This window comes from Callithrix jacchus, chromosome 17 (genome assembly GCF_049354715.1).
Source record: "Callithrix jacchus isolate 240 chromosome 17, calJac240_pri, whole genome shotgun sequence".
Taxonomy (NCBI): domain Eukaryota; kingdom Metazoa; phylum Chordata; class Mammalia; order Primates; family Cebidae; genus Callithrix; species Callithrix jacchus.
This window is the reverse complement of record NC_133518.1, coordinates 11,629,668-11,654,980: the sequence shown is the minus strand read 5'-3', so window position 1 is coordinate 11,654,980 and position 25,313 is coordinate 11,629,668. Positions and strand designations below refer to the sequence as shown.

The 25,313-nt window shown below is 35.7% G+C and overlaps 1 protein-coding gene across 14 annotated transcripts in view; it reads left to right on the top strand.

Annotated features, from left to right (window-relative positions):
* The window catches only part of NAALADL2 (N-acetylated alpha-linked acidic dipeptidase like 2), a 1,449,120-nt gene that overhangs the window by 939,201 nt on the left and 484,606 nt on the right, over positions 1 to 25,313 (top strand). For all 14 annotated transcript variants that reach the window (XM_054246909.2, XM_054246903.2, XM_054246907.2 and 11 more), the window contains one exon: positions 13,775 to 13,925. In XM_054246909.2, the coding sequence (XP_054102884.1) occupies positions 13,775 to 13,925 (151 nt within the window). The remainder of the gene's footprint in view (positions 1 to 13,774; positions 13,926 to 25,313) is intronic.

Below are 25,313 nucleotides of genomic sequence, written 5' to 3'. Positions count from 1 at the left end.
GAAACCCCGTCTCTACTAAAAATACAAAAATTAGCTGGGTATGGTGGCACGTGCCTGTAATCCCAGCTACTCAGGAGGCTGAGGCAGGAGAATTGCCTGAACCCAGGAGGCGGAGGTTGCAGTGAGCCGAGATCGCGCCATTGCACTCCAGCCAGGGTAACAAGAGCAAAACTCCATCTCAAAAAAAAAAAAAAATTGGTAGCTTAATAAAAAATTTAAATATAGAAAATTTTCACAGACTAAATGATGAAGAGCTCTATACTTTTTATTTGATCTTGCTTATTCAATTAAAACAATTTGATTATCCCAGAGAGTCAGGCATGTCACTATATGAGGTCATTTTTTTATCTCTTCACCCCCATCTCTTCCTCTCTGTCTTACACAGTTACATATATAAGCACTAACAATAAATAGTAAGATGGTAAATCAGAAGCTTACTGTTTTTAATGACTTAATTTTTTAACATACAGTAGTAATATTTTCTGTTTTTTTAAAATTGCATTTTAGGTTTGGGGGTACATGTGCAGAACATGCAAGACAGTTGCATAGGTACACACATGGCAGTGTGTTTTGCTTCCTTTCTCCCCTTCACCTACATTTGGCATTTTTCCCCAGGCTGTCCCTCCCCACCTCCTCCTCCCGCTGGCCCTCCCCTTTTCCCCCCAATAGACCCCAGTGTTTAGTACTCCCCTCCCTGTGTCCATGTGTTCTTATTTTTCATCACCCGCCTATGAGTGAGAATATGCGGTGTTTCATTTTCTGTTCTTGTGTCAGTTTGCTGAGAATGATGTTCTCCAGATTCATCCATGTCCCTACGAACGACACAAACTCATCATTTCTGATTGCTGCATAATATTCCATAGTGTATATGTGCCACATTTTCCCAATCCAGTCTATCATCGATGGGCATTTGGGTTGATTCCAGGTCTTTGCTATTGTAAACAGTGCTGCAATGAACATTCGTGTGCATGTGTCCTTATAGTAGAACGATTTATAGTCCTTTGGATATATACCCAGTAATGGGATTGCTGGGTCAAATGGAATTGCTATTTCTAAGGCCTTGAGGAATTGCCACACTGTCTTCAACAATGGATGAACTAATTTACACTCCCACCAACAGTGTAAAAGTGTTCCTTTTTCTCCACATCCTCTCCAGCATCTGTTGTCTACAGATTTTTTAATGATCGCCATTCTAACTGGCGTGAGATGGTATCTCAATGTGGTTTTGATTTGCATCTCTCTGATGACCAGTGACGGTGAGCATTTTTTCATATGATTGTTAACCTCATATATGTCTTCTTTCGTAAAGTGTCTGTTCATATCCTTTGCCCAATTTTGAATGGGCTTGTTTGGTTTTTTTCTGTAAATCTGTTTGAGTTCTTTGTAAATTCTGGATATCAGCCCTTTGTCAGATGGGTAAACTGCAAAAATTTTTTCCCATTCGGTTGGTTGCCGATTCACTCTATTGACTGTTTCTTTTGCCGTGTAGAAGCTATGTAGTTTGATTAGGTCCCATTTGTCTATTTTGGCTTTTGTTGCCAGTGCTTTTGGTGTTTTGTTCATGAAGTCCTTGCCTACTCCTATGTCCTGGATGGTTTTGCCTAGATTTTCCTCTAGGGTTTTAATGGTGCCAGGTCTTATGTTTAAGTCTTTAATCCATCTGGAGTTAATTTTGGTGTAAGGTGTCAGGAAGGGGTCCAGTTTCTGCTTTCTGCATATGGCTAGCCAGTTTTCCCAACACCATTTGTTGAACAGGGAATCCTTTCCCCTGTTGCTTGTTTTTGTCGGTTTATCAAAGATTGTATGGTTGTAGATATGTTGTGTTGCCTCGGATGCCTCTGTTTTGTTCCATTGGTCTATATCTCTGTTTTGGTACCAGTACCATGCTGTTTTGATTACTATAGGCTTGTAGTATAGTTTGAAATCCAGTAGTGTGATGCCCCCCGCTGTGTTCTTTTTGCTTAGAATTGACTTGGCTATGCGGGCTCTCTTGGTTCCATATGAAGTTCATGGTGGTTTTTTCCAGTTCTGTGAAGAAAGTCAATGGTATCTTGATGGGGATAGTGTTGATTCTGTAAATTATTTTTGGCAGTATAGCCATTTTCACGATATTAATTCTTCCTAACCATGAACATGGAATGTTTCTCCATCTGTTTGTGTCCTCTCTGATTTCGTTGAGCAGTGGTTTGTAGTTCTCCTTGAAGAGGTCCCTTACATTCCTTGTGAGTTGTATTCCAAGGCATTTTATTCTTTTTGTAGCAATTGTGAATGGCAGTTCGTTCTTGATTTGGCTTTCTTTAAGTCTGTTATTGGTGTAGACGAATGCTTGTGATTTTTGCACATTGATTTTATATCCTGAGACTTTGCTGAAGTTGCTTATCAGTTTCAGGAGTTTTTGGGCTGAGGCGATGGGGTCTTCTAGGTATACTATCATGTCGTCTGCAAATAGAGACAATTTGGCTTCCACCTTTCCTATTTGAATACCGTTTGTTTCTTTTTCTTGCCTGACTGCTGTGGCTAGAACTTCGAGAACTATATTGAATAGGAGTGGTGAAAGAGGGCATCCTTGTCTAGTGCTGGATTTCAAAGGGAATGCTTCCAGTTTTTGCCCATTCAGTATGATATTGGCTGTTGGTTTGTCATAAATAGCTTTTATTACTTTGAGATACGTTCCATCGATACCGAGTTTATTGAGGGTTTTTAGCATAAAGGGCTGTTGAATTTTGTCTAATGCCTTCTCTGCATCAATTGAGATAATCATGTGGTTTTTGTTTTTGGTTCTGTTTATGTGGTGAATTACGTTTATAGACTTGCGTATGTTGAACCAGCCTTGCATCCCCAGGATGAATCCTACTTGATCATGATGAATATTTTTTGATTTGCTGTTGCAATCGGCTTGCCAATATTTTATTGAAGATTTTTGCATCTATGTTCATCATGGATATTGGCCTGAAGTTTTCTTTTCTTGTTGGGTGTCTGCCGGGTTTTGGTATCAGGATGATATTGGTCTCATAGAATGATTTGGGAAGGATTCCTTCTTTTTGGATTATTTGGAATAGTTTCAGAAGGAATGGTACCAGCTTCTCTTTGTGTGTCTGGTAGAATTCGGCTGTGAACTCATCTGGACCTGGGCTTTTTTTATGTGGTAGGCTCTTAATTGCTGCCTCAACTTCAGACCTTGTTATTGGTCTATTCATAGTTTCAGCTTCCTCCTGGTTTAGGCTTGGGAGGACACAGGAGTCCAGGAATTTATCCATTTCTTCCAGGTTTACTAGTTTATGTGCGGAGAGTTGTTTGTAATATTCTCTGATGATGGTTTGAATTTCTGTGGAATCTGTGGTGATTTCCCCTTTATCATTTTTTATTGATCTATTTGGTTGTTCTCTCTTTTCTTTTTAATCAATCTGGCTAGTGGTCTATTTTGTTGATCTTTTCAAAAAACCAGCTCTTGGATTTATTGATTTTTTGGAGGACTTTTTGTGTCTCAATCTCCTTCAGTTCAGCTCTGATCTTAGTTATTTCTTGTTTTCTGCTGGGTTTTGAGTTTTTTTGATTTTGCTCCTCTAGCTCTTTCAATTTTGACGATAGGGTGTCAATTTTGGATCTCTCCATTCTTCTCATATGGGCAGTTATAGCTATATACTTTCCTCTAGAGACTGCTTTAAATGTGTCCCAGGGATTCTGACATGTTGTGTCTTCGTTCTCATTAGTTTCGAAGAACTTCTTTATTTCTGCCTTCATTTCATTGTTTATCCAGTCAACATTCAAGAGCCAGTTGTTCAGTTTCCATGAAGCTGTGCGGTTCTGGTTTGGTTTCTGAATTCTGAGTTCTAACTTGATTGCACTATGGTCTGAGAGGCTGTTTGTTATGATTTCAGTTGTTTTGCATTTGCTGAGCAGTGCTTTACTTCCAATTATGTGGTCAATTTTAGAGTAGGTGTGATGTGGTGCTGAGAAGAATGTATATTCTGTGGATTTGGGGTGGAGAGTTCTGTAAATGTCTATCAGGTTTGCTTGCTTCAGGTCTGAGTTCAAGCCCTGGATATCCTTGGTGATTTTCTGGGTTTTTTTTTGTTGTTTTTTTTTTTGTTTTTGTTTTTTTTTTAAGTGTAATTTGCTTGATTCAAAAGCAGCAGCATGGCTATAGATGAAAAAAAGTTCAAGCAATTGATAATATTAGCAATATATTTACTGATAAGGTTTGCATGTTTGCCCCCCAATATTGGCTGTGAGGAGTGGAATCCTGTTAGAAAACTTATTAAAGACAAATGCTCTTATTCTTTTCAGTTAATAAATCATCTTTACAGGGGAAAGACCCTGTACCACTGGGTTTTCAGTTTCTCGGATATTTCTTTCTGAAAATACTTTCTGGTCCCCACTCTGGAATTATATGCTCAATCTAGAACCTGGAGTAATATATGTGTGTATCACATAAATTAATCCACAATGAACAGGAGAAATAAGGGCTACAGAAATGAAATATGCAATTCTCCTGGATATTTTGAAACTACAGTTAGAAAACTAGCATCCTGTTGTTTTTAAGAATTTTTTTTTTTTTTAAGATTGGGCTTCTCCCATGCCACAACCATTGCAAAAATTGTCAAATAACATTATATAAAATTAAATAAGAAATCTATAAAGTCACATTATTATTTTTTATTGTTTGGAAGCAATGTGGCTTATTGGGGAAAAAGTACAGAAAAATAACTTATGAAAACACATTTCTGTCCATTCTTTTCCAGGCTGAAATTTATTAACTATGTGGTCTTAATCTTGTAATCCTTATGTCATGGTTGCTGCATTTGTAAAATAAGAATAATTCCAGAGTGTTATTGTGAGGCCACAATGGGAAATTAAGATGGAATCATATATCTTATGAAACATAAAATGCTTCCTTCCTTTTTTTCTTCCTCCCTCCCTCCTTCTTTCCTTCCATCCTTCCAATCTTCCTTCTTTCTTCCTTCCTTCTTGAATTATAATAAAAGCTGAAGATTATATTCAGAACTCTGCAGCAGCCCTAACTTTCTAAATAAATGCAAGTTTTTTTTTTTCCTTTACAAAAGCAGGAGGTCATTGCTTCTTATTAATCTCACTAGAATTATTTAAATAACTTTAGCTGCATCAAGTAAAGCAATTTGAAATCCCAATTAAAGGTGTTCAGTGAATTCCAAGAAGAATGATGTTATTATGCCTCGGATATACTCAGTCTGATTACAGTGAATTTTCCTAGTCATAATAGTCTTTTTTTAAAAACGAACAAAGAAAAATGAGTATATTTCTGAAATATAACAGAGAAAAACAGGAATCTTACAAGCATTTTTAGTGGCATTCTTACAGCACAATACATAAGTAAAGGGCCAGATGGCAAACCTATTAATAGAAAAACAATCTGTAAAAAAAAGGATAACATAATATTTGAGCTTCAAAAGTAAAAACATCTGCTTAAGAAGTGATAATATATTATGTGTTCAGTATTTTTATTTTTCATATATGCCAGACCTATTTAATTTAAATGAATAAGAATGTACTATGAGATGTCAGATTCATGTTTTTTAAAGTTCATTTTTTGTATTATCTAGTTATGAAATTTTAATCTAAAATGTTTCAATCTATTGTTTCTATATACATTAATCCTCATGACAGGGCTTTGCAAAAACCCAGGTCCCTTTTTCATAATCAAAATAAACAGGCATATAACTCTCATAGTATTGATTTCAGTGTCTTCTCAGGAAGCAGATCACAGTAAGAAGCATCTGATGTGTTTTACAAATTCACCCGTTAGCTAGTCTATTTTTAAGGATGGACATATAATTGAAAGGAAAGGTATACTGTAGTGAAGAGATTATCAGACTTGAATTCAGAAAACTCAAGTTTGATTCCTGGCTTTACCACTTATTAGCTCTGACCCTGGGCCATTCCATTAACCTTCATGAAGCACAATCTCAGTGACTGGATAAAGAGAGTTATAATAACTCATATCAAATGATGTGAATAAAAATCAACAAATAAGAGATAGTGCCTTGCACATAGTAGATACAGAGTTAAGTACTTGATGATTTGACCTACCGTTGACTCAAACACCTAGACTGTGATCACAGTAATGTTCCGAAATCTTTGTATACAGTTTGGCAGACATTTGCTTATGTGGGTTTATTAGTTTGCTAGGGCTGCCATAGCAAAACAACATAGACTGGGCAGTTTAAGTTACAGAATTTATTTTCTTGCAGTTTGGAGTCTAGAAGTCCAAGATCAAAGGCAGATAGGTTTGGTTTCTCCTAAGGCCTTTCTCCTAGGCTCAGTGTGTCCTCATATAACCTCTGTACACCGTGCCCATGCTTCTCTGCTGTCTCTTCTTTTTCTTCTGAGTACCTGGGTCATATTGCATTAAGGCCCACCCATTTGACCTCATTTAACCTTAATTACTTCTTTCAACGTCCTGTTTCCAAATAGAGTCACATTCCAAAGTATACTAGAGGTTAGAAATTCAACATATGTATTTTGAGGGAACACAATTCAGTCCATAACCTTGAGACTTAAATTTTTCTGTAAAACCAAGGTCTTATTTTTGTTAGATATTCACTCTTCTTAGCTACACGAAGATTCAGAAAGCTTTTCTGGCTAGAGAGGCCAAGTGAATGTTTCTCATGCTGGACCAATGTTTTGAAGAAGCTAAATGATGGAAACAATACAAACTTTTTCCCTTGGTTTTTGATATTCAAGGGGTAGTACAGGGATGCCTGAATAGCCAAAGTAAAAAGAGCAGGATAACATTTTAGTGGCTCAAAAGGGTGAGTAGATAATTTAGGAGCATCTGTGAATGGATGAAAGCCTACGCATGGAATTCAACTGATGTTCCCTTGCTATACACTGTGAATACATAGACTGTCCAAATGACAATAACAGCATCCTCCTCCCAGATGAGAAAAGATGCTTTGGTTAAAAGTAACAATAGAAATTAAAAAGAAGAGAAGTTGGGTATCAGGAATCACAAGTGTCCCTTCTCTCTTACATTCCGTAGCATTAATTTTCCTTGAATAACCAAATGTTAGTTCTGTGTCCTGCCCACATATTGCTAGTACCATTTCTTTCAGAGCTGATTATTTGGCAATAGATAGGACCTAGATTTACCTACTGTATCTCAAAACAATGTGTTACTACGGTGTCCAGCAAGAAATATGGAATCAGCTACCTTGAATTTGGCCAAAAGTATTTTATTTATAAAAACTTGTCAAAAAAGATAAAATCACACATTCAAATTTCACCGGGATAGTCTCCACCACTCTCTTCATCTCTACTCTTAGGTAAGAACACAAAATAAAAATCAAAATAAAATAAACCTATTTTTAATTACGTATTTTTACAGAAGGATAAAAACATAACACATTTAATTAAATGTATTGCATCTTAAATTTCAAGAACAAGCTGGCTGAATACTTACCTACACATTCTAACTCTCTCTCTCTCTCTCTCTATACATATATATATATATATATATATATATATATATATATATATATACATACGCCACAACAAATCTGTCATATAAGTTTACTAGCCAGTCGGTGTGGATGGTCAAGCAGAAGCAAAATAATATTTAATTTATGTAACACATTTGTACACCATACATTGTATTTTTCATTCATTACTTGATATATATCACAATGTATTCATCAACTCAACAACAGTAGAAATATTATTTTGTGCTGGGCACTCTATGAGGCATCAGGCGAAAAAGATGAAGCTATAGGGCTCCTGCTTCAAGCCAGCCACGATCTAGTGCCACTGAAATAACCTACCAAATCCTCTAATTGCTGGGAAGGAAGGCAAAATAAAATTTCACTTAGTGCACTGCCGGCATACAAATGCTTCCAATGATGCATTCTTTGTTATTGTTGGGGGTGGAGCTATAATGCAGCCTGAAGGGAGTTGACTAACCTTGGGTATAGAAATTGAAAAGTGTCACAGGATGACTGAGGACTGTTTCTCAGTGGCTAGTCTAGCAGCCTATATCAGGCACCTTGCTCATGCTGGGATGTTAGCACCCATGAAAACTTGGGCAACGATCACTCACTTAGTGGGTTCCTTGAGCTAAATAAGAGAGGGTGGGAGGCATATGTAAAGGAAGTTTGTTTAATGATCCCTGAATTCATAGAAAACATAATGTAAAATATTTATCTATTTTTGAGGAAGAATCCTTAACTATGGAAGGATTAGTAATTATCACTAATGGACATTTTGAATAAGCGTTAATAAATTTATGTAATATTTAACTTCTCTCCTGGGAATAAAATACTTCTTGAAGAACTTTTAGGGTAGAAATATTCCCAACATAAACAGAATGTTGAAAGCTGCCTTAACAGTGTTCATTTAACCCTGCATGATTATGCAATTGTCGTATACATACAGCAGCATATTTTAGGATATTAACACTATGAAATATTTTTGAAAAATAAAATTAGCATTTTCTAGTGTAATATTAAATGAAAGCTGAAAAGAAAAAAAGGAATAGATTATTTTCTCAAAATTCTAATGTGGGTAAAAAGAAGTTTAATGCAAAATTAAAATGTTCATACTATATATTCTGATAAGCCACATTATAACACTATTTTAAGTCTTTTTAACTACAGAAATTGTGGGCTTTTTTGTTAATAATATATTTCTCACTAATAGTTTAAAAGCAAATTTCATATATGGCCCTATATTTTAAAATGCAATTAATGTGTCTTTATAAACATTTAACAAATTCATTGGATTAGACTACATGTTTTTTTTGTTTAGAGCAGAAAGGATCTTTGGAGACAATGTAATTCAATCTTTGCATCTTGTCGATGGTGAAGCCAAGGCATAGAAAATTTATATAAGTTGTCAGACAGCTATTTAGTGTCAAGGTTGGTACCAAATTCCTGAATTGTTTCCCATCCTAATGAATTTTTACCTGTCTTGGGTATGATTTATATATTTTCAAGTAACAGAATCCTTGTCAAAGAAAGGGAGGAAAATCTTACCCAGTTCAAGTAGGAGTACAGCAGGATCTGGAGTCTGCGCATGCAGACTCTTCTCTGCCCACCCTCGTCTACATTCTCTCTGACTGTCAGCTCCTATTTTGTCAACAGTTTCCATGAAGGGCTCATAGTTTCTAAGCCCTGAGTAAACACGGTTGAGCATGGCAAATGACCCCCAGCCCATATATTCAAGAGAGAGAGAAGTCAGGCATAGTTGAAGTTCGGTGTCAGGAATTCTTGGCCTAAGACTTGACTCCATTTTTCAGGAATTAGACCTCCATGTAGCCATTGTTCCATAGCGTAAGCTGTCTCAAGCCCTAAGAGGTGCTGAGCAGGACTGAACACTTTTGCCTGTGTCAAGGGACAGTCTGACACCAGCTGACGCAGATAACCCAGAAACAGCAGCCTTCACCCCTTTTACATAGGCTTGCCTTTGAATGCATTTTAAAAAGTATCGTCCTAAGAGAGTAGCAGATGTTTTAAACATTTTAGACAACCCCAGCCTCAGTATGTTCAAACTGTAGTTAACAACACAAAAGAACATTTCTCGTTTGGTTTGGTATAGGCAGTGTCCTTTTTTTGCCAACTTCACTGGAAATCCAAAAATAGATAATTTCTGAAATTAAGTGTTTTTATTTCTAAATTAAGAGCAGTATGATGGCCAGTGACAGATGGCACCAGGAACCAAATTTGACAACACTGAACAGGTGTTCACCTCAGGTCAAACCATTGCAGGCGGACAATGGAAGAGGGAGCTAAGCTAAATCACATATTTGGCTCTATCCTTTCAGGGCTGTGGGGAAGTAATCAACTCTAGCCAAAAATAGTATTTGATTACATCCTATTGCTTCATTATAGGCCATCAGCTATTGAAAAATTCATGTTATATATTGATTATAAAAGGGGTCAAAACATGTTACCAAATAGACTCAGAAGAGACACAACTGGCAACTCTAGCATATTATTTTGACTTAGATCTAAAACACTAGGTTTCATAAATATTAAACAATCAAATAGTTATTGTACTTTCCCTTCTGTAGAAGGAATTCTTGAGGATACTTTGACTATCCCACTAAAGCAGGGTTAGGACATTAAAAAACAAAAACAAAAAGACAAAATAAAATGTGGATCCCACATCCCCTTTTTCTACTGTGGCAGACATCACTCCTAGAACCACTTTTGCAATGGCCCTGAACCTGGCCCCACAATCCCTCCCTAGAGAGCTATGCTTTGCCAGTTAATTGGAGTTAGCACTCAAGATGGAAATTTTGGCCATCCCACTGGTAAACTGAACTTCCTTAGATGTTCACAGACCTTTTCCTACTTCTCTCCATATCCTAATTCCAATGTGTTACCCGCAAAAAAGTGACACACAATACATTGTGGTAGATGGATAAGTGACCCAGAAATCTTAAAAACAGTTTTTCACAAGCAAGTAGTTCTCAAGCAAAATGTTAATTGCCAAAAGCATACAGAAAAAGGTTTAAGTTGACTTGTAATTAAAATATATGTTTTTGACTAGTGATTTTTGGATACATCAGTAAATGTTTCTTAAAAAGAAATAATATTAAATGTTGGTGAAAGTGAAGGTAAGCAAATACATATATATCCAGTAAGACTATTAATTACTTATTAGCTTCTCTAAAGGGAAAATAGCTTATCAAAAATCATAAAAAATGAATGATTTGACCTGGAAATATCTTTCATAAAAAGGGATATTTTTGCAGAGATTTTGCTACAAGGATATTTATCACTTATAATATTGAAATATTAAAAATTAAAAAGTTTAAATTATTTTAATTAACAAATTTAAAATTAACAATAGTTATATGACAAACAATCAGAGATAAGTTAAATAACATTTATGGCCTCTCTATATAATAGTATTTATATTATATGTTGTATATTTAACAGCATATGGCTATGTAAATTATATAAAATTGTATTTGTCAACATAGACAAATGTTTATTATGTAGTGATAAGCAAATGAAAAGAGGTTGCAAAGTAGCATTTATGATGTGGTTTATTTTGTAAGTGTATGTATATGTGTGCAAAAGCCCTAGTAAAAAAAAAAGTCTCAACACCCCAACAAGTTAACATTAACAATTTATTTCTTGACAGATAGAATGAACATTAACTATTTCTTGACAGATAGAATGATGGGACAGTTTTCCTTTGCCTACACCTTTTTCTCTGTAATGATCATGAATTGCTTTAGCGATAAAAAGTAATTTTTTAGTATTTAGACGCTTGCTTTCTAAAGAAGTTTATTTTTTATCAAAAAAATTTTTATTAGTTTTTATTTGTTTAAAAAGTAATACAGAATACTGAAAGAGATTAAAAAAGCAACAAGGATACTCTGACCTACACAATGCCACTCTTAACATTTTGGAATATTTACATTCATTTATTTACAAACAGATTATTTTGTTGTTTATTGAGGCATATTTTGCATACAGTAAAATTCATCATTTTAAGGTGATGTGTATATGATATATGATGAATGTAACAACCACTAAAATCAAGATACAGAATACTTCCATCACCCTCAGAAATCACCTCCTTACCTTTGTAATTAAACCACTCTCCCCAACTGCCCTCTAGCAATCACTGATCTGATTTCTGTTCCTAGGTTTTCAACTTTTCAAGAATGTTATGTACATGGAATTATGCAGGAAGTAGCTTTTTAAATCTGGCTTCTTTCATTTAGTGTGATGTTTTGAGATTCATCCGTGTTTCCCTTTTTATTGCTGAGTTATATTCTATTTTTTTATATATTCTTCTATAGTAAGCAAACATTCAAAATCCATTGATTATTCTTTTTAAGAATAGCTGTATCTCCATGTAAATATTAAAAAGCCTCTCCCTCATGTGATTTCAGTGATGAGAATTTGAAGAGTAAGTCTTAAATCTGACTCTCTCATTCACACATTCTTTGCTCTGTTTTCCTTTTCTCATTCTCCCTTTCTTTTCAAATTCTTCTCTCCTTTCTACCGAAACACTGAAGGGAAAATAATGACAAAAACCTGATAAGGGTGAACAGAAATTAGTCAATTATGCTTTACTTAGGTTCTCAGTGTTAGTTTATTTAATTATAAAATAATGCATGCTATTTATTACACCAAAAATTGGAAAAGCGTTTTTAAAGGACTAGGGAAAATGCCATTATTGTGGCATACCTAAGTTTTATATCTGTTTTTATTCTTTGCACGTTGTTTTAAAATTATACTGTATATCCAATAATGTTTCATTTTTTCTAATGGAAGGGCATCCCAAATATTTTCCTGGGGATCTCCTTTCTTTAGGAATAGCTGTGCTGGATGCAGTGTCTCATTCTTGTAATCCCAGCACTTTGGGAGGCTGAGGCAGGTAGATTATTTGAGGTCAGGAGTTTGAGACCAGCCTGGCCAACATGGTTAAACTCCATCTCTACTAAAAATACAAAAACTGGCCAGGTGTGCTAGCAGTTACTCTAATCCCAGCTACTTTGGAGGCTGAGGCAGGAAAATGGCTTCAACCTGGGCAACACAGTGAGACTCTATCTCAGAAACAAACAAACAAACAAATAAATAAATGTAAAAAAGAAGTAGCTGTTGTGCCTCGCCTGCATCTCTCTCATTCATTCTCTCATTTAGCCAATGCTCTTGAAAGCCTACTTAGTACAAGATGTGCAATGCTAGAGAAGAAAAGCACAGTCTCTACCCTCGGGGGGTGGTGCTGCCTTGCGTACTCCAGTGAAAATGTCAATAAGCAACATAAGCAGTAATTGGGAATGAAGTATGGGTGTTAAGTAAAGTCACACAAGGAGCAGTGACTGCCTATATTGAATATGACCTTTGGTCATATTTTCCTTTATTATCTCTATGTTTCCTAATTACTTTTCCTCACTCATAAAAAACTAATAGAATTAGCAAATCATGATTATTGTTTTATATATTAGGCAAATCATACTAAGATGACTAAAATAAATTAGCACCTTACCAAAAAAATCAATTTAAAATGTTAAAATAAAAATAAACTTGGTATATTGTCAAGTTTGTCTGTTCTATCATACATATCTATTGTGCATTTGCCAAAGAATAGAGGAATCTTTACATTAAATATGTCTCAAATGACAGGGTCTATTTTCAAAACAGAACAAGTGCTGATCCCTCAGAAGGAGACCCCCATTAGTTATGTGTAAATTCCTCAGTTGCTCTGTCTGGGAAATCTGGCTGGTATAGCCAGCAGAGACCAAGATGACTAGTATACTGGGGGCTCTCAGGAGATTCAGGATGGTGACTATTTACTAAAAAGTGTGAAAGTATTTCAACATGTTAACACCCGGCATGAAGGCTCATCCCTGGAGGAAATATGTCACAACACTGCAGGTGATTTCTGCTTTAGGGAAAGGCATAGTGGTGACAACAATTCTCTTTTTAAAAGAAGAGACTTATGTGTGGTAGATCCTCTGTTAATTCAAAAAAGTAGGAAGTTAAAATATACTTCATTGAAAATCAGAAAGTGAAGAATTCAATGAACAGACATTTGAAATAAAATATTATAGGAATGCTGGTAGAGACAGAGGAAAACAAGGGCAAGAAAAGAGGGGAAAAAAAGGCCAGTAGAAAAATCCTTTGGGCTTGATGGAAATCTGAAATGTCTGCTTATTTTAAAAGAAAAAAAAAAAAAAACAGGAAAAAAAGCCATCATAGCCATATTGGCGAAATAGCACTATATGAAATTTTAATGTGCGTGATAATATTTTTAATAACTTGCTTTCCTCTTTTAGCTTTCCCTATTGGAAAAAGCTGGATTTGGAGGCGTCCTTCTATATATTGATCCTTGTGATTTACCAAAGACTGTGAATCCTAGCCATGATATCTTCATGGTGCCACTGAATCCAGGAGGAGACCCTTCTACACCTGGTTACCCAAGTGTTGGTAAGTTTGTTGTTCCTCATTATTACATTTGTTAGTTAGCATTACAAGGTTGCAAGTTAGAAGTAAATTCTACCTATCAGGAATAGTGAAGTCAAATAATTCTTATCATCCCATGTTTAAAAAGCAATTTATTTTTTATCTTCTCAAAATTATAGACCACCAATTTGTTGGTATAAATTTGATTTATACTATAATGAATTTTTATCTCAACAAATTGAAGTATGATGAACAGACAGAAAACGTATTTTATGTGTTATTGTTGGTTAACTGAGGAGACAAATTAGCACCAGGAGTGACAGACACTCCAGGTAGGCCAATCGCACTTACAAACACCCAAGAGCATCAAATGTCTGCTGCTTCGGGGCAGCTGTAATAACCTTAAGTCCGGGGTCTAAAGGTCTAGAGGTCCACATGATTAAGTTAGGTGAGTAAGGCAGTAAGAAAAGATGCTAGAGAAGAATGGCTTTAATATGGTTTTCTGGCTGACTTAAGAGAAGGGACCTCATTGCTCTGGCCAATCACTGGCAGTATAGTGATGGCGACTTTGCAGCAAATATCTTTCTTTTTCCTAGACAGCTGTATTCATGACAGCAGGGATCACGTGGCAGACAGAGAACAACTGTGATTTTCAGTGGCAGATGCTCACTGCATCATTGAATTTCTGTCCAATAGGTTATTGACATGTATTCTGTTCATTCAACCTGGCTGAGAAAAAAGCTCTTTGAATCGTCTTCCAGGGTGATACTGACGCATTAACCATGACACTTCAGTCAGTAATTAAACTGACCACCCCAAAATTATGTAACTATTTATGTGTTCTGCCAATAGTTTTATTTTCCCCAAAACATCACAAAAGAATTTACTAGTTATCTTACTCAAATCCAGCTGTCTATTCTCTCCATGTTAACTTCACCAATTAATTAGCAACTTTCCCCAAGAAAGAAGCAAATGGAATCCCATATGAATTATAACTAATGAATTTTGTAGAGTCTACGGATTATTGCGTTTTCTTCTACAAAAGTATTCCTTTAATAATCCATGTAAATTTTATCTGGGATCTCACTGCTTTGTACTTTGTACAGTCCCATGTCTTATCATTACAATTTTAAGTTAGAACTAGTAGGCATATATCTGCAATTTCTAGACATCACCCAAAGCGCCAGTCCAGCTCTCTCATTCTCAAATACTCTCACTGCCCTGGGTTGTAATTGCTCAGCTTCAAGAAGCTGTGTTTGGCAGCTAACTCACTGTGGCAAGTCAAGGGCTGCAGTGCTAAAAATAGACTCGGTACAAGTACTAAAACTTAAGTTGGTAAGTTGTTCAGTTAGCACCATGACTCTTAACATTTTTTTGCCCCAGGTTATTTCATAAATGCTGAGTTTAGTAATAGCTAGCAAGTACTGGCCAGAGTTGTAAGCAGTTTCAACATCCTTTTTTTACTTGTTATTCTGAAATAATTTAAACTTATAAAATAGTAGAAAGTTTAGAATATACAGAATCTCTGAAATCTCTCTCTTTACTCTGCCATTGCCTTGATGAATAGTGTCCAGGTTCTTTTTTATCCACATTAATGTTCTTATCAAATAGCTGCACCACTGCTTTCCTCTCGTAAACATACTTTTTCATTTTTTACATGTCTGGGTAGCAATTTTCCAAATTTTTCTGTTCTGCTTCTCTTTTAATTAAAAATTCCATTTAAAAACATTTTTCATTTCTTTCATTTGACTGTAAACCATCAAAAGAAGCCACGTAGCACCTTGAACACTTTGCTGCTTAGATATGTTTTTCTGCCAGACAACTTAGTTTACTGTATTAACATTCTATCTTCTAAAAAGCCCTGGGCATGGACACAATTCAGTCAAATTTGTTGCCACTTTTTAACAGTGATGTCCTTTACTCCAGTTTCCACTACATTGTTCCTCATTTCTGCATGAGACCTTATCAGAGTGGCCTTTACTGTCCGTATTTCTATTAACATTCTGGTCATGACCATTGAAGTAATCTCTAGGAAGATACAGACTTCCCCATAGCTCTTGTCTTTTTTTCTAAAGACCTCACTAGAATGGCTATTAATAATCCTAGATTTGCTCGCAACGACTTAGGCTTTGTAGCCTGTTCCTTTAAGTTATTGGAGCCTCTACCCATTATCCACTTCCAAAGCTGCTTCCATGTTTTCAGGAATTTGTTATAGCAAACACCACACATCTATCTGGTTTCAATTTTCTTAGTGGATTTTGTGTTGCTGTTATGGAGTACCTGAAACTGAGTAATTTATAAAGAGCAGAGATTTGTTTCTCACAGTTCAGGAGGCTGGTCAGTCCAAGGACATGGAGCTCACATCTGGCAAGGGTCTTAATCATTTCATCCAGTTGGGAAGGCAAAATGGTAAGAGACCATCCATGAGAGCAAGACAAGGCCAAACTCACTTTTATAACAAGCCCCTCAAAATAACGAGCCTAGTCTCATGATAACAACATTAATCCATGTGTGAGAATACTTCATGATGCAATTGCCTCTTAAAGGTCGCACCTTTCAACATGATTACATTGGGGATCAAGTTTCCAACACATGAGCTGTGGGGTACACATCCAAATTATAGGAAATGATTATTAGACAGACTAATCTAAAAAACTACCTTTTTTTCAATTTAAGAACTTTCTGTTATTCACCAGTTTAAAGGTGATACGCTGTAAAGAAGTAATTTAGCAAAACCAAAACACAAGGAGATCGTTTTTAACTTTATTCATTTGGTTTTTAATATAACAGAGTAAACAGAGTCATATAATGAACATTCCATGTACCGCATCCAGCTTTAGCAACTGTCTACATTTCTACCATTTTTGTTTTTTATCTGCATGTTCCCTCACACCCCACAGCACCAGTATTTTTTCCAGATAAAATGTATATAAATTAAAATTCAGCACACATACATGTAGGAGAAATTCAGGGTAACTCAGGGTTGTTAGATCTTATATGTTATCTTAAGAGAGAATAATAAATGTGTAGAGAAGTAACAAGACAAAAGGAAAGAGATTTAGCCTTTCAGGGATATCAAACTGTGAGAAGATAAATATATGCAGGGAAGTTAATGGAAGATAAAAGTTTTGTTTGAGTAAGCTTTGTTATGTAGTTTATTTTCCTCTGTGCCTCTGGGTTAATCAGAGTCTCCATTAAAAGTCTAACCCTGATTTTTTGTAAATTGCGAGGGAGGCATAGAGTGTTTGGTATGGTATGGGGAGCATCTTATGTTTCTTAGTTATCTTCAGCTCAAAGTAATCTTTATGCTAAAGATTTGGGTACAGTGGCTTATGTCTGTGATCCTGGCACCTTGGGAGGCTGAGGTGGGTGGATCACAAGGTCAGGAGTTAGAGACCAGCCTGACCCAACAATGGTGAAATACCGTCTCTACTAAAAATACAAAAATTAGCCAGGTGTGGTGGCATGTGCCTGTAATCCCAGCTACTCATGAGGCTGAGGCAGGAGAATCACTTGAATCCAGGAGGCAGAGGTTGCTGTGAGCCGAGATCATGCCATCGCATTCCAGCCTGGGCCACAAAGTAAGACTTCGTCTCAAAAAAAAAGGGGGATGTATTTAGAGGTGGCATATTCATGACTTGTTTCATCAACTTGCTATAAGCATTTCAACTGTACTAACCTATGATCCAGACAAACTGATTTTCTAGAACCATATATTTCTGGAATTCTAAGAGACTTTAGGGTTTATATAGCAAAAATGAATTCTCAATCTTGAAGCACAAGAATCCTGCATTTTAGCCAAAGACTCAGGTAAATGGGGCATAGAAACTGATATTTACGTAACTAGTCATAATTATAATACAGTGATAGGTTGTAGTTGGAGTTGTATTTGACCTAAAATAATAAATCAGCTGTATAGGGTAAGGCCAAAAAGAAACAGACAATGAGAATAATATGAGGTAAGGAGAAAAAATAAGAAAGTAAGAAATAGTATCTTTAAGGAGTATTCTATTTGGCCGGTGTTGAAACACGGAAAAGAAAACCCTTTCCAAATTTCTAAGCAGTAAGATTGTCTAAAATCTATTAGAAATAACAAATCCTGTTCTTTCACATACTTTCTTTAATAATTTATCTTCTGAATTCTGCGTTGACTGCAGTGTTGATTTTAATTTTAGTACCACCTCCAGGTAACTGGTAATCTATTTACTACCTTACCAGTTAATTGTTTGTCTTTGAATTTCCTTATGTACCCTTTTCAGAAATCCATCCTGATTTAAAACTTTGCTCTATGTCCCTCTCTCTGTCTTTCTGCTACAATCTGTTTTTTCTTAATTTGTTTTAAATTCTGGAGAGAAAAGTCTTTTCAGTGGCTTTATTCTAGTGAAGTGTATCAAACAACACCGTTTATTTAATATTCCCAGTGTTACAATTCAGTGGATCTCTGTGTTGTTTATCTACTGTCCGTTCAACATCACCCCTGCCAAACAAAACTATTCAAAGAATAAAGAATATCACTATAATTTGTGACAAGTCATCACCAGGTGTTCCTGGTCCAGTTACCAGGACAAATATCGAAAGACTGACTTGAGTAGGCACTAAATCAACGGAGACAATGTTGAACCCTTCCCTGACTAGAATAGCAGAAAATATAAATATGTGCCTAGTTGTCAAAGCAGAGTGTTAGATATTCACAGCATGAAATGCCTTGTCACTTGGTTGGGGAAAATAAAGTGTCTGAATTCTTAACTATTGCATTGTAAGTGACTGGTGGTTCTTATACATGTTCTGAAGGCTTCAAATTTACATGTAATATTATTCAACTTGATTCTTAGAACCACTTAAGGAGTGGCTCATTGTTAAGCAGCAAAATTTTTCAGAAAGTTTATTCATAATATGATGAAAAGATTGATTGTTTAAATTCAAACTGCTCCTTTAAAAAGTCTAAATTTTGTTTCAAAATATAATTTTGGTGACATAAGTTCTCTTGGCCCCACAGAGGGAAATTTACAATTGATTGTTTGAATGTCTAGGATTATAGCCTACAGAGAACATTTTTGAGTGGTTATTGTTCATAAAAATCAGTGTGCCATATACTCAATTCATCATTTAGAATGTTTTTTACTTATTATTGTATTGAGAGCACTCTAATTTAAATTAAGCGAGTACTGGATCAATAGAGACAATCAGTTTGTTTTGTTTAAGAACTAAAGTTTCCACAAAAATCTATGATAAACTCTGAAGATGTTAAAATCCACTGCTAAAAAAAAAGATGGACCATTGTTTCTCTCTCAATGAATATGAGAATCTATTGAAACAATATGATTAGTTTAAAAAGATTTTAGCACTTATTTTTTACCTTGTGTGGTTACTTCAACAAGACAGAAGTAACCGGCTTCATTTTGCAGATGCCTTTGGTCCTAGCAACTTGGGAGGCTGAGGTGAGGGTCAGTTGAGCCTTGAAGGTCTAACTGCAGTGAGTCCTGATCACAGCACTGCACTCCAGCCTCTGTTACAGAGTTAGATTCTGTCTCAAAAAAAAAATTAAAATCACATCAAGTATCTCCTCAGACCACAATGGAATAATACTAGAAATCAATAACAAGAGGAATTTTGGAAGCTATAAAAATACATGGAAATTAACAACGTTCTCCTGAATGACCATCAGGTTAAGGAAAGAAAAAAATGCTAAAACAAATGAGAACTGAAACACAACAAACCAAAACCTTAGCAATAAAGCAAAAGCAGTGCTAAGAGGGAATTTCATAGCAGAAACACCTATGTCAAAAAAATACAAAGATTTCAAGTAAGCAATCTAATGATGCAGCTCAATAAACTAGAAAATCAAGAACAGGCCAAACCCATACTTAGTAATGAAAGAAATAATAAATATCAGAGCAGATCTGAAGTCAATAGAGTCTTGAAAAATACAAAACAGCAACAAACAGAAAGTTGGCTTTTTGAAAAGATAAACAAAATAGATAAACCATTAAGAGATTAACAAAGAAAAAAGGAGAGAAGACCCAAATAAACAACATCAGAAATGAAAAAAGGCATTACAACTGAAACCACATACACACAGAAGATCGGGGGCACTATTGTAAACAACTGTACACTAACGATCTGGAAACCTGAGAGAAAGTGGATACATTTTTGGTCACGTACAATCTATAAAGATTGAATCAAGAAGAAATGGAAAACCTGGACATACCAATAACAAGAAATTAAATTGAGTCAGTAATAAAAATTCTTCCCACAACAGCCACAACACCAAAATCCTAGAATGGGATGGCATCACTGCTGAATTCTACTAACTTTTCAAAGAAGAATTAACACCAAGTCTCAAACTAGTATAAAATAGTGAAGAGAAAGAAATTCTCCGTAACTCGTTCTATTATGCCAGCATTACCTTGATATCAAAACCAGGCAAAAATGCAATAAAAAAATTACTGATCAATATCCCTGATGAACAGAGACAAAAAAAAATCCTCAAACAATTTCTAGCAAACCAAAGTCAACACATTACAAAAATGATACAACGTATTTAAATCAGTAAACATGATATATCACATTGGTAGAATGAAAGACAAAACATACGATCACCTCAATGGATACAGACAGCATGTGGCAAATGCTCTCTGAACAAACTAGATAAAATTTTGAACGAACTAGATTTAGAAGGAACATGCCTCAACATAATAAAGGCTATATATGACAAACCCATACTTAACACCATACTAAATGGGAAAAAGCTAACAGCCTTTCTTGTAAGAATTGGAACAAGATAGGGACGTCCACTTTCACCACTCTTACTCAACAGAGTACTGAAGTCCTAGCCAGAGCAGTCAGGCAAAAGAAATAAACAAAAGGCATCCAAAGTGGAGAAGAAGAAATTAAATTGTCCCTCTTCATAGATGACATGGTCTTATAGTTAATAACACTCAAAAATTTTAGACCTGATAAACTCAGTAGACTTCCAGAATACAAAATCAGTAGACCAGTGATAAACTAGCTGAGATAAGAAATCAAGGAGTCAATCCCATTTATGATAGCTTCAAAAAATACCTAAAAATAAGTTTAACCAAGGAAATTAAATGCCTCAACAAAGAAAACTACAAAATACTGATGAAAGAAACTGAAAAGGACATAAATGGAAAGATATCTCATGCTCATGAGTCAGAATAATTAATATCCTTAAAATGACCAAACTGCCCAAATCAATCTTCGTATTCAGTACAATGCCTATCAAAGAATGTCATTTTTTTTCTACAGAATTAGAAAAAACAATTATAAAATTTGAAGGAAACCAAAAAGCCCAAATAGCCAAAAAGAAAAAAGAAAGAAACCTGGAGACATTACAGTATCTGACTTCAAAGTATATTACAAGCATATGGTAAAGAAAACAACATGATACCGGTATAAAAGCAGACATACTGTGATTCAACCTTGAAGGCTTAAGTGATCCTCCCACTTCAGCCTCCAAAGTAGCTGGGACCAAAGGCATGTGCCATCAGGCCTGGCTAATATTTTCATTATTTGTAGAAACAAAGTCTCACTATGTTGCCCAGGATTGCTCTAGCAATACTCCTGCTGTGGCCTCCCCAAATGCTGAGATTCTAGGTGTGAGTCCCCACATCTGGCTGTCATTTTGATTTTTCTAGATTTGTTGAGATTTGTTCTGTGTCTTCACATATGGTCCGTTGTGGAAAATTTTCTATGTGCTGATGTATATTCTGTATAGAATGTGTATTCTATAGCTGTTGGATGAAATGTTCTGTCAATGTCTGTTAGGTCCACTTGTTTTAAAGAAAAATTTAAATCCAATGTTTGTTCATTTTCTGTCTAGATGATGTGTTTGCTAAGAGTGAGGTGTCAAAGTCCCCAACTATTATTGTACTGGAGTCTGTTTTTCCCTTTAGATCTAATAATGCATGCTTTATATAGCTGGGTACTCTGGTATTGGATGCATATATGTTTAAAATTGTTATATCCTCTTACTTATTTGACCCTTTTATCAATATGTAATAATATATCCCTTTACTTTCATTCTATATGTGTCTTTACAGGTCAATTCTCATTGAGGGTTTGCTTCGGTGCTAGCAGTGGCATTGGTGGGCTGGGCATGTAGACCCCAGGCAGTGGGCATGGTGTGGTCAATGGCAGTAGCAGTGGCAGAACAAACCTCTCCTTGTGCTGGTAATGGTGGTAGCTGCAATGGACCAGTCCCCTGGCCCACAGATGTTGTGTACAGTAGATGTCATCTGTGTGGTGGTAGCAGGTTGGCTGAATCTGATCTCAGGTCCCCAAGATGAGTGCTCAGTTACCATCAATGGTGGCTGGGGCAGCAGCAGCTCTATTGCAGCTCTATTTCTGAGAAAGGTGGGGTTTCTTTACATAATAGTAGCTATAGGTAGTTGTCTGGGGAGCATGTGCTTCAGTTCCAGGTAGTGGCTGTAAGCAAGATAGGTTGTGCTCAAGGTGCTTGGATAAATGAAATGTGGTAGATATGCACAATGGAATACTATTCAGCTATCAAATAAATGAAATCATGTCATTTGCAGCAATGTAGTTGGAACTGGAGGTCACTATGTAATGTGAAATGAACCAGGCATTGAAAGACAAATATGCATGTTCTTACTCATATGTGGGAGCTACAAAATAGTTTATATCATGGAGATAGAGAGTAGAATGATAGATACCAGAGGCTGTGGGTAGAGGTGGAGTGGTGGAGGGGGTTGAAGAGAGGTTGATCATTTGGCACAAATGTATAGCTAGATAGAAGGAATAAATTCTACCATTCAATATCAGTGTTGGGTGATTATGATTAACAACAATATATTTTATATTTCAAAATAGCTAGAAAAGAAGACTTGAAATGTTCCCATTGTGTAGAAATAGAAAATACTCAAGGTAGTAGATAAACTAATTACCCTGACAGTATCGGTATACATTCTATGCATGTAACAAAATATCACATACATCAGCATATACATGTACAAATATCATGTATCATTAAGAAATTACAATAAAAAATAAAATTGTTCAATATTTTGACATCTAGGCATGTCTGCATCATCTTTTGAATGCACGCTTACTTTTTGGCACAGCACAATCTTTTTGGTGTATCTTGGATTTTCTTCACTCATACCTAGAGAGAGCCATTTCTCCAAAAATCTTTAGTTCCTTTTCGTAGAAAAAGGTATTTATCAGTCAATAACTAGGTGCTAGACATATTGACTATTGCTGTGTATTTTAAGTCCTCTCAATGAACAAAGCTATATTAGATAGGTAGATAGGTAGATAGGTAGGTAGGAAGGTGGGTAGGTAAGTAAGTAGGTAGATAGATAGATAGATATAGATAGATAGATGGTAGAGGTAGCAATCTGTTATTTATAGATATTGATAGCTTCAATTCCAACCCAACATGTATAAGGTTTATTTTAGTCATTCCCTCTTACCTATTTGTAACTCCCCTCACCAACAGTGAGAGGCATGGCTCTCATTATGATCAATGTATATATTCATCTGTTTATATTTCTCCCTCAATCTACCACCTCACTTCTCCTGCCTCCATGAGAAATCAATCTTATTTATTTATGATTGCTCTATTCTGTGTTTCTTTCTGTAGAAAACAAGCATATACACATATTTTTCTTATTTATCCTTTGATTTTACATAAAATGCAGCATACTATAAATATGCATTTGTACTTTGTTGGAGTATTTTTCCTTACTTAAAAGTTATTCTGTAAATCACTCCATGTCAGTTCTTAGAGACTGACGATGATCAGATTCTCCAGAAGGAAGCAGGCACTGAAAGAGTTTGGTTTGCAAGGCTTTTGTTAGTGATCAACACCTGTGGAAAACAGGAAGCACACGCAGGATTGGCTGAAAGGAAAAGTGGAACTCCCTTTGTGTTATCAGAACAGTCAACCACACGTGAAGATGTGACCTATCAGACTTGTTCATTGGTGGTCCAAATGGCCCAGTCTCTATGCCCCTTCTGCAATCAGTCATTGGAAGTGTGCCTCCCCCAAATGCTATGCCAATGTGTGAAGTGATTATGACTAAAGCAAACCCTGAAAATCTTAAAAGCTGGAGGCTATCTGCTGACAGAACTCCCACAGCTGAGACAACAGGCTCTCTCTTGACAGGATGGAACATCAATGGGACATATGGACAAAACCCCCCTGTGTCTACCACAGAAATTTGGTTTTAACTCCATTCTTAGTTGTGAGTTAGAAGGGCTAGAGCTGTGCTGTCCAATGTGGTAGCCACTAACCATTTATGGCTATTTAACTTTAACTTTAAATTAATTAAAATGAAATAAAATGTAAAATGCAGCCATACCAGTCATATTTCAAGTGTGTAATAGCCAATATGGCTTTACAGAGAGTTTTTATCAGCAAGCCAAAGTCTATTGGAATGATGAGTGCTGCAGAATAAATGAATGTCTGAAACAGCATGATTTTCACAAAATTTCTTGGTTATAGATCATCCATGAGACAGTATCTGCACATAAGCTTGATAACTGAGGATTGCTTGCATTTTTAACCACTTGAAAACTGTATTTACAAAGCAGACTCTAAGAACCACATGTTAGGTGTGCTTCATGAATTCTTTTATGGTTTAGCGTTGAACCAAAACATAGATGAGTGCTCCTGAAGTATCCATTTTTTTTTATTTTTAGAATTCTCTGAAGAGTTTTTGAATTTTAAGTGCATAAAAATAAATCTCGTAATGCCACTTTAAAGTGTCACTGCATTTACTTCAAACTGCTAGCATGGTAAATTTCAGTAGGATACAGTTTCACTGGAGAGACGTATCTTGGATGAAAACTGTGTTGCACTTTTATTTGCCTGTCAACAGCCACTCAGTTCTAAAGTTTCAGTGAGAATTAAAAAAATGGAATCTCTGGAATATTATGTTTTTTGAGAGCAAATCTTGTAAGTGTTAGAGTTGAGGAGCATAAAATGTGGACTATTCTTTAAATAAGTTGAAAGTGAGGCTTTGGTAGCTCTTTCACATGTAAAATTAGCTGTCTGTAGAAACAGTTCAGGTAATGAACTTTCTTTCCTTGACACTAGAGTAGTGAGCAGTGATACCACCTACATATTTACGAAGATTGTGGCTTACATATATGCATATGCCTCCATATGATTATCAAATACCCTCACTGCTTTCTATTGGTACAGGGGCTCATGAAAGCCTTTCTTAGTCTTCTTTTTTTCTGTACAGTCTCTTTAATTCCTCAGGCCATTATTTGCTAACAATTACAGAAGTCTATGCAGTAAAGTTGTTAAGGAAATGGAGGATCCAACTAAGCTACACTGTAGACTTCTTTACTATAAAACTTTCAGACTGATCATTATTGTAATGTTTTTTCAAGTCTCTAAAAGTGCTATAGTCTGTACAA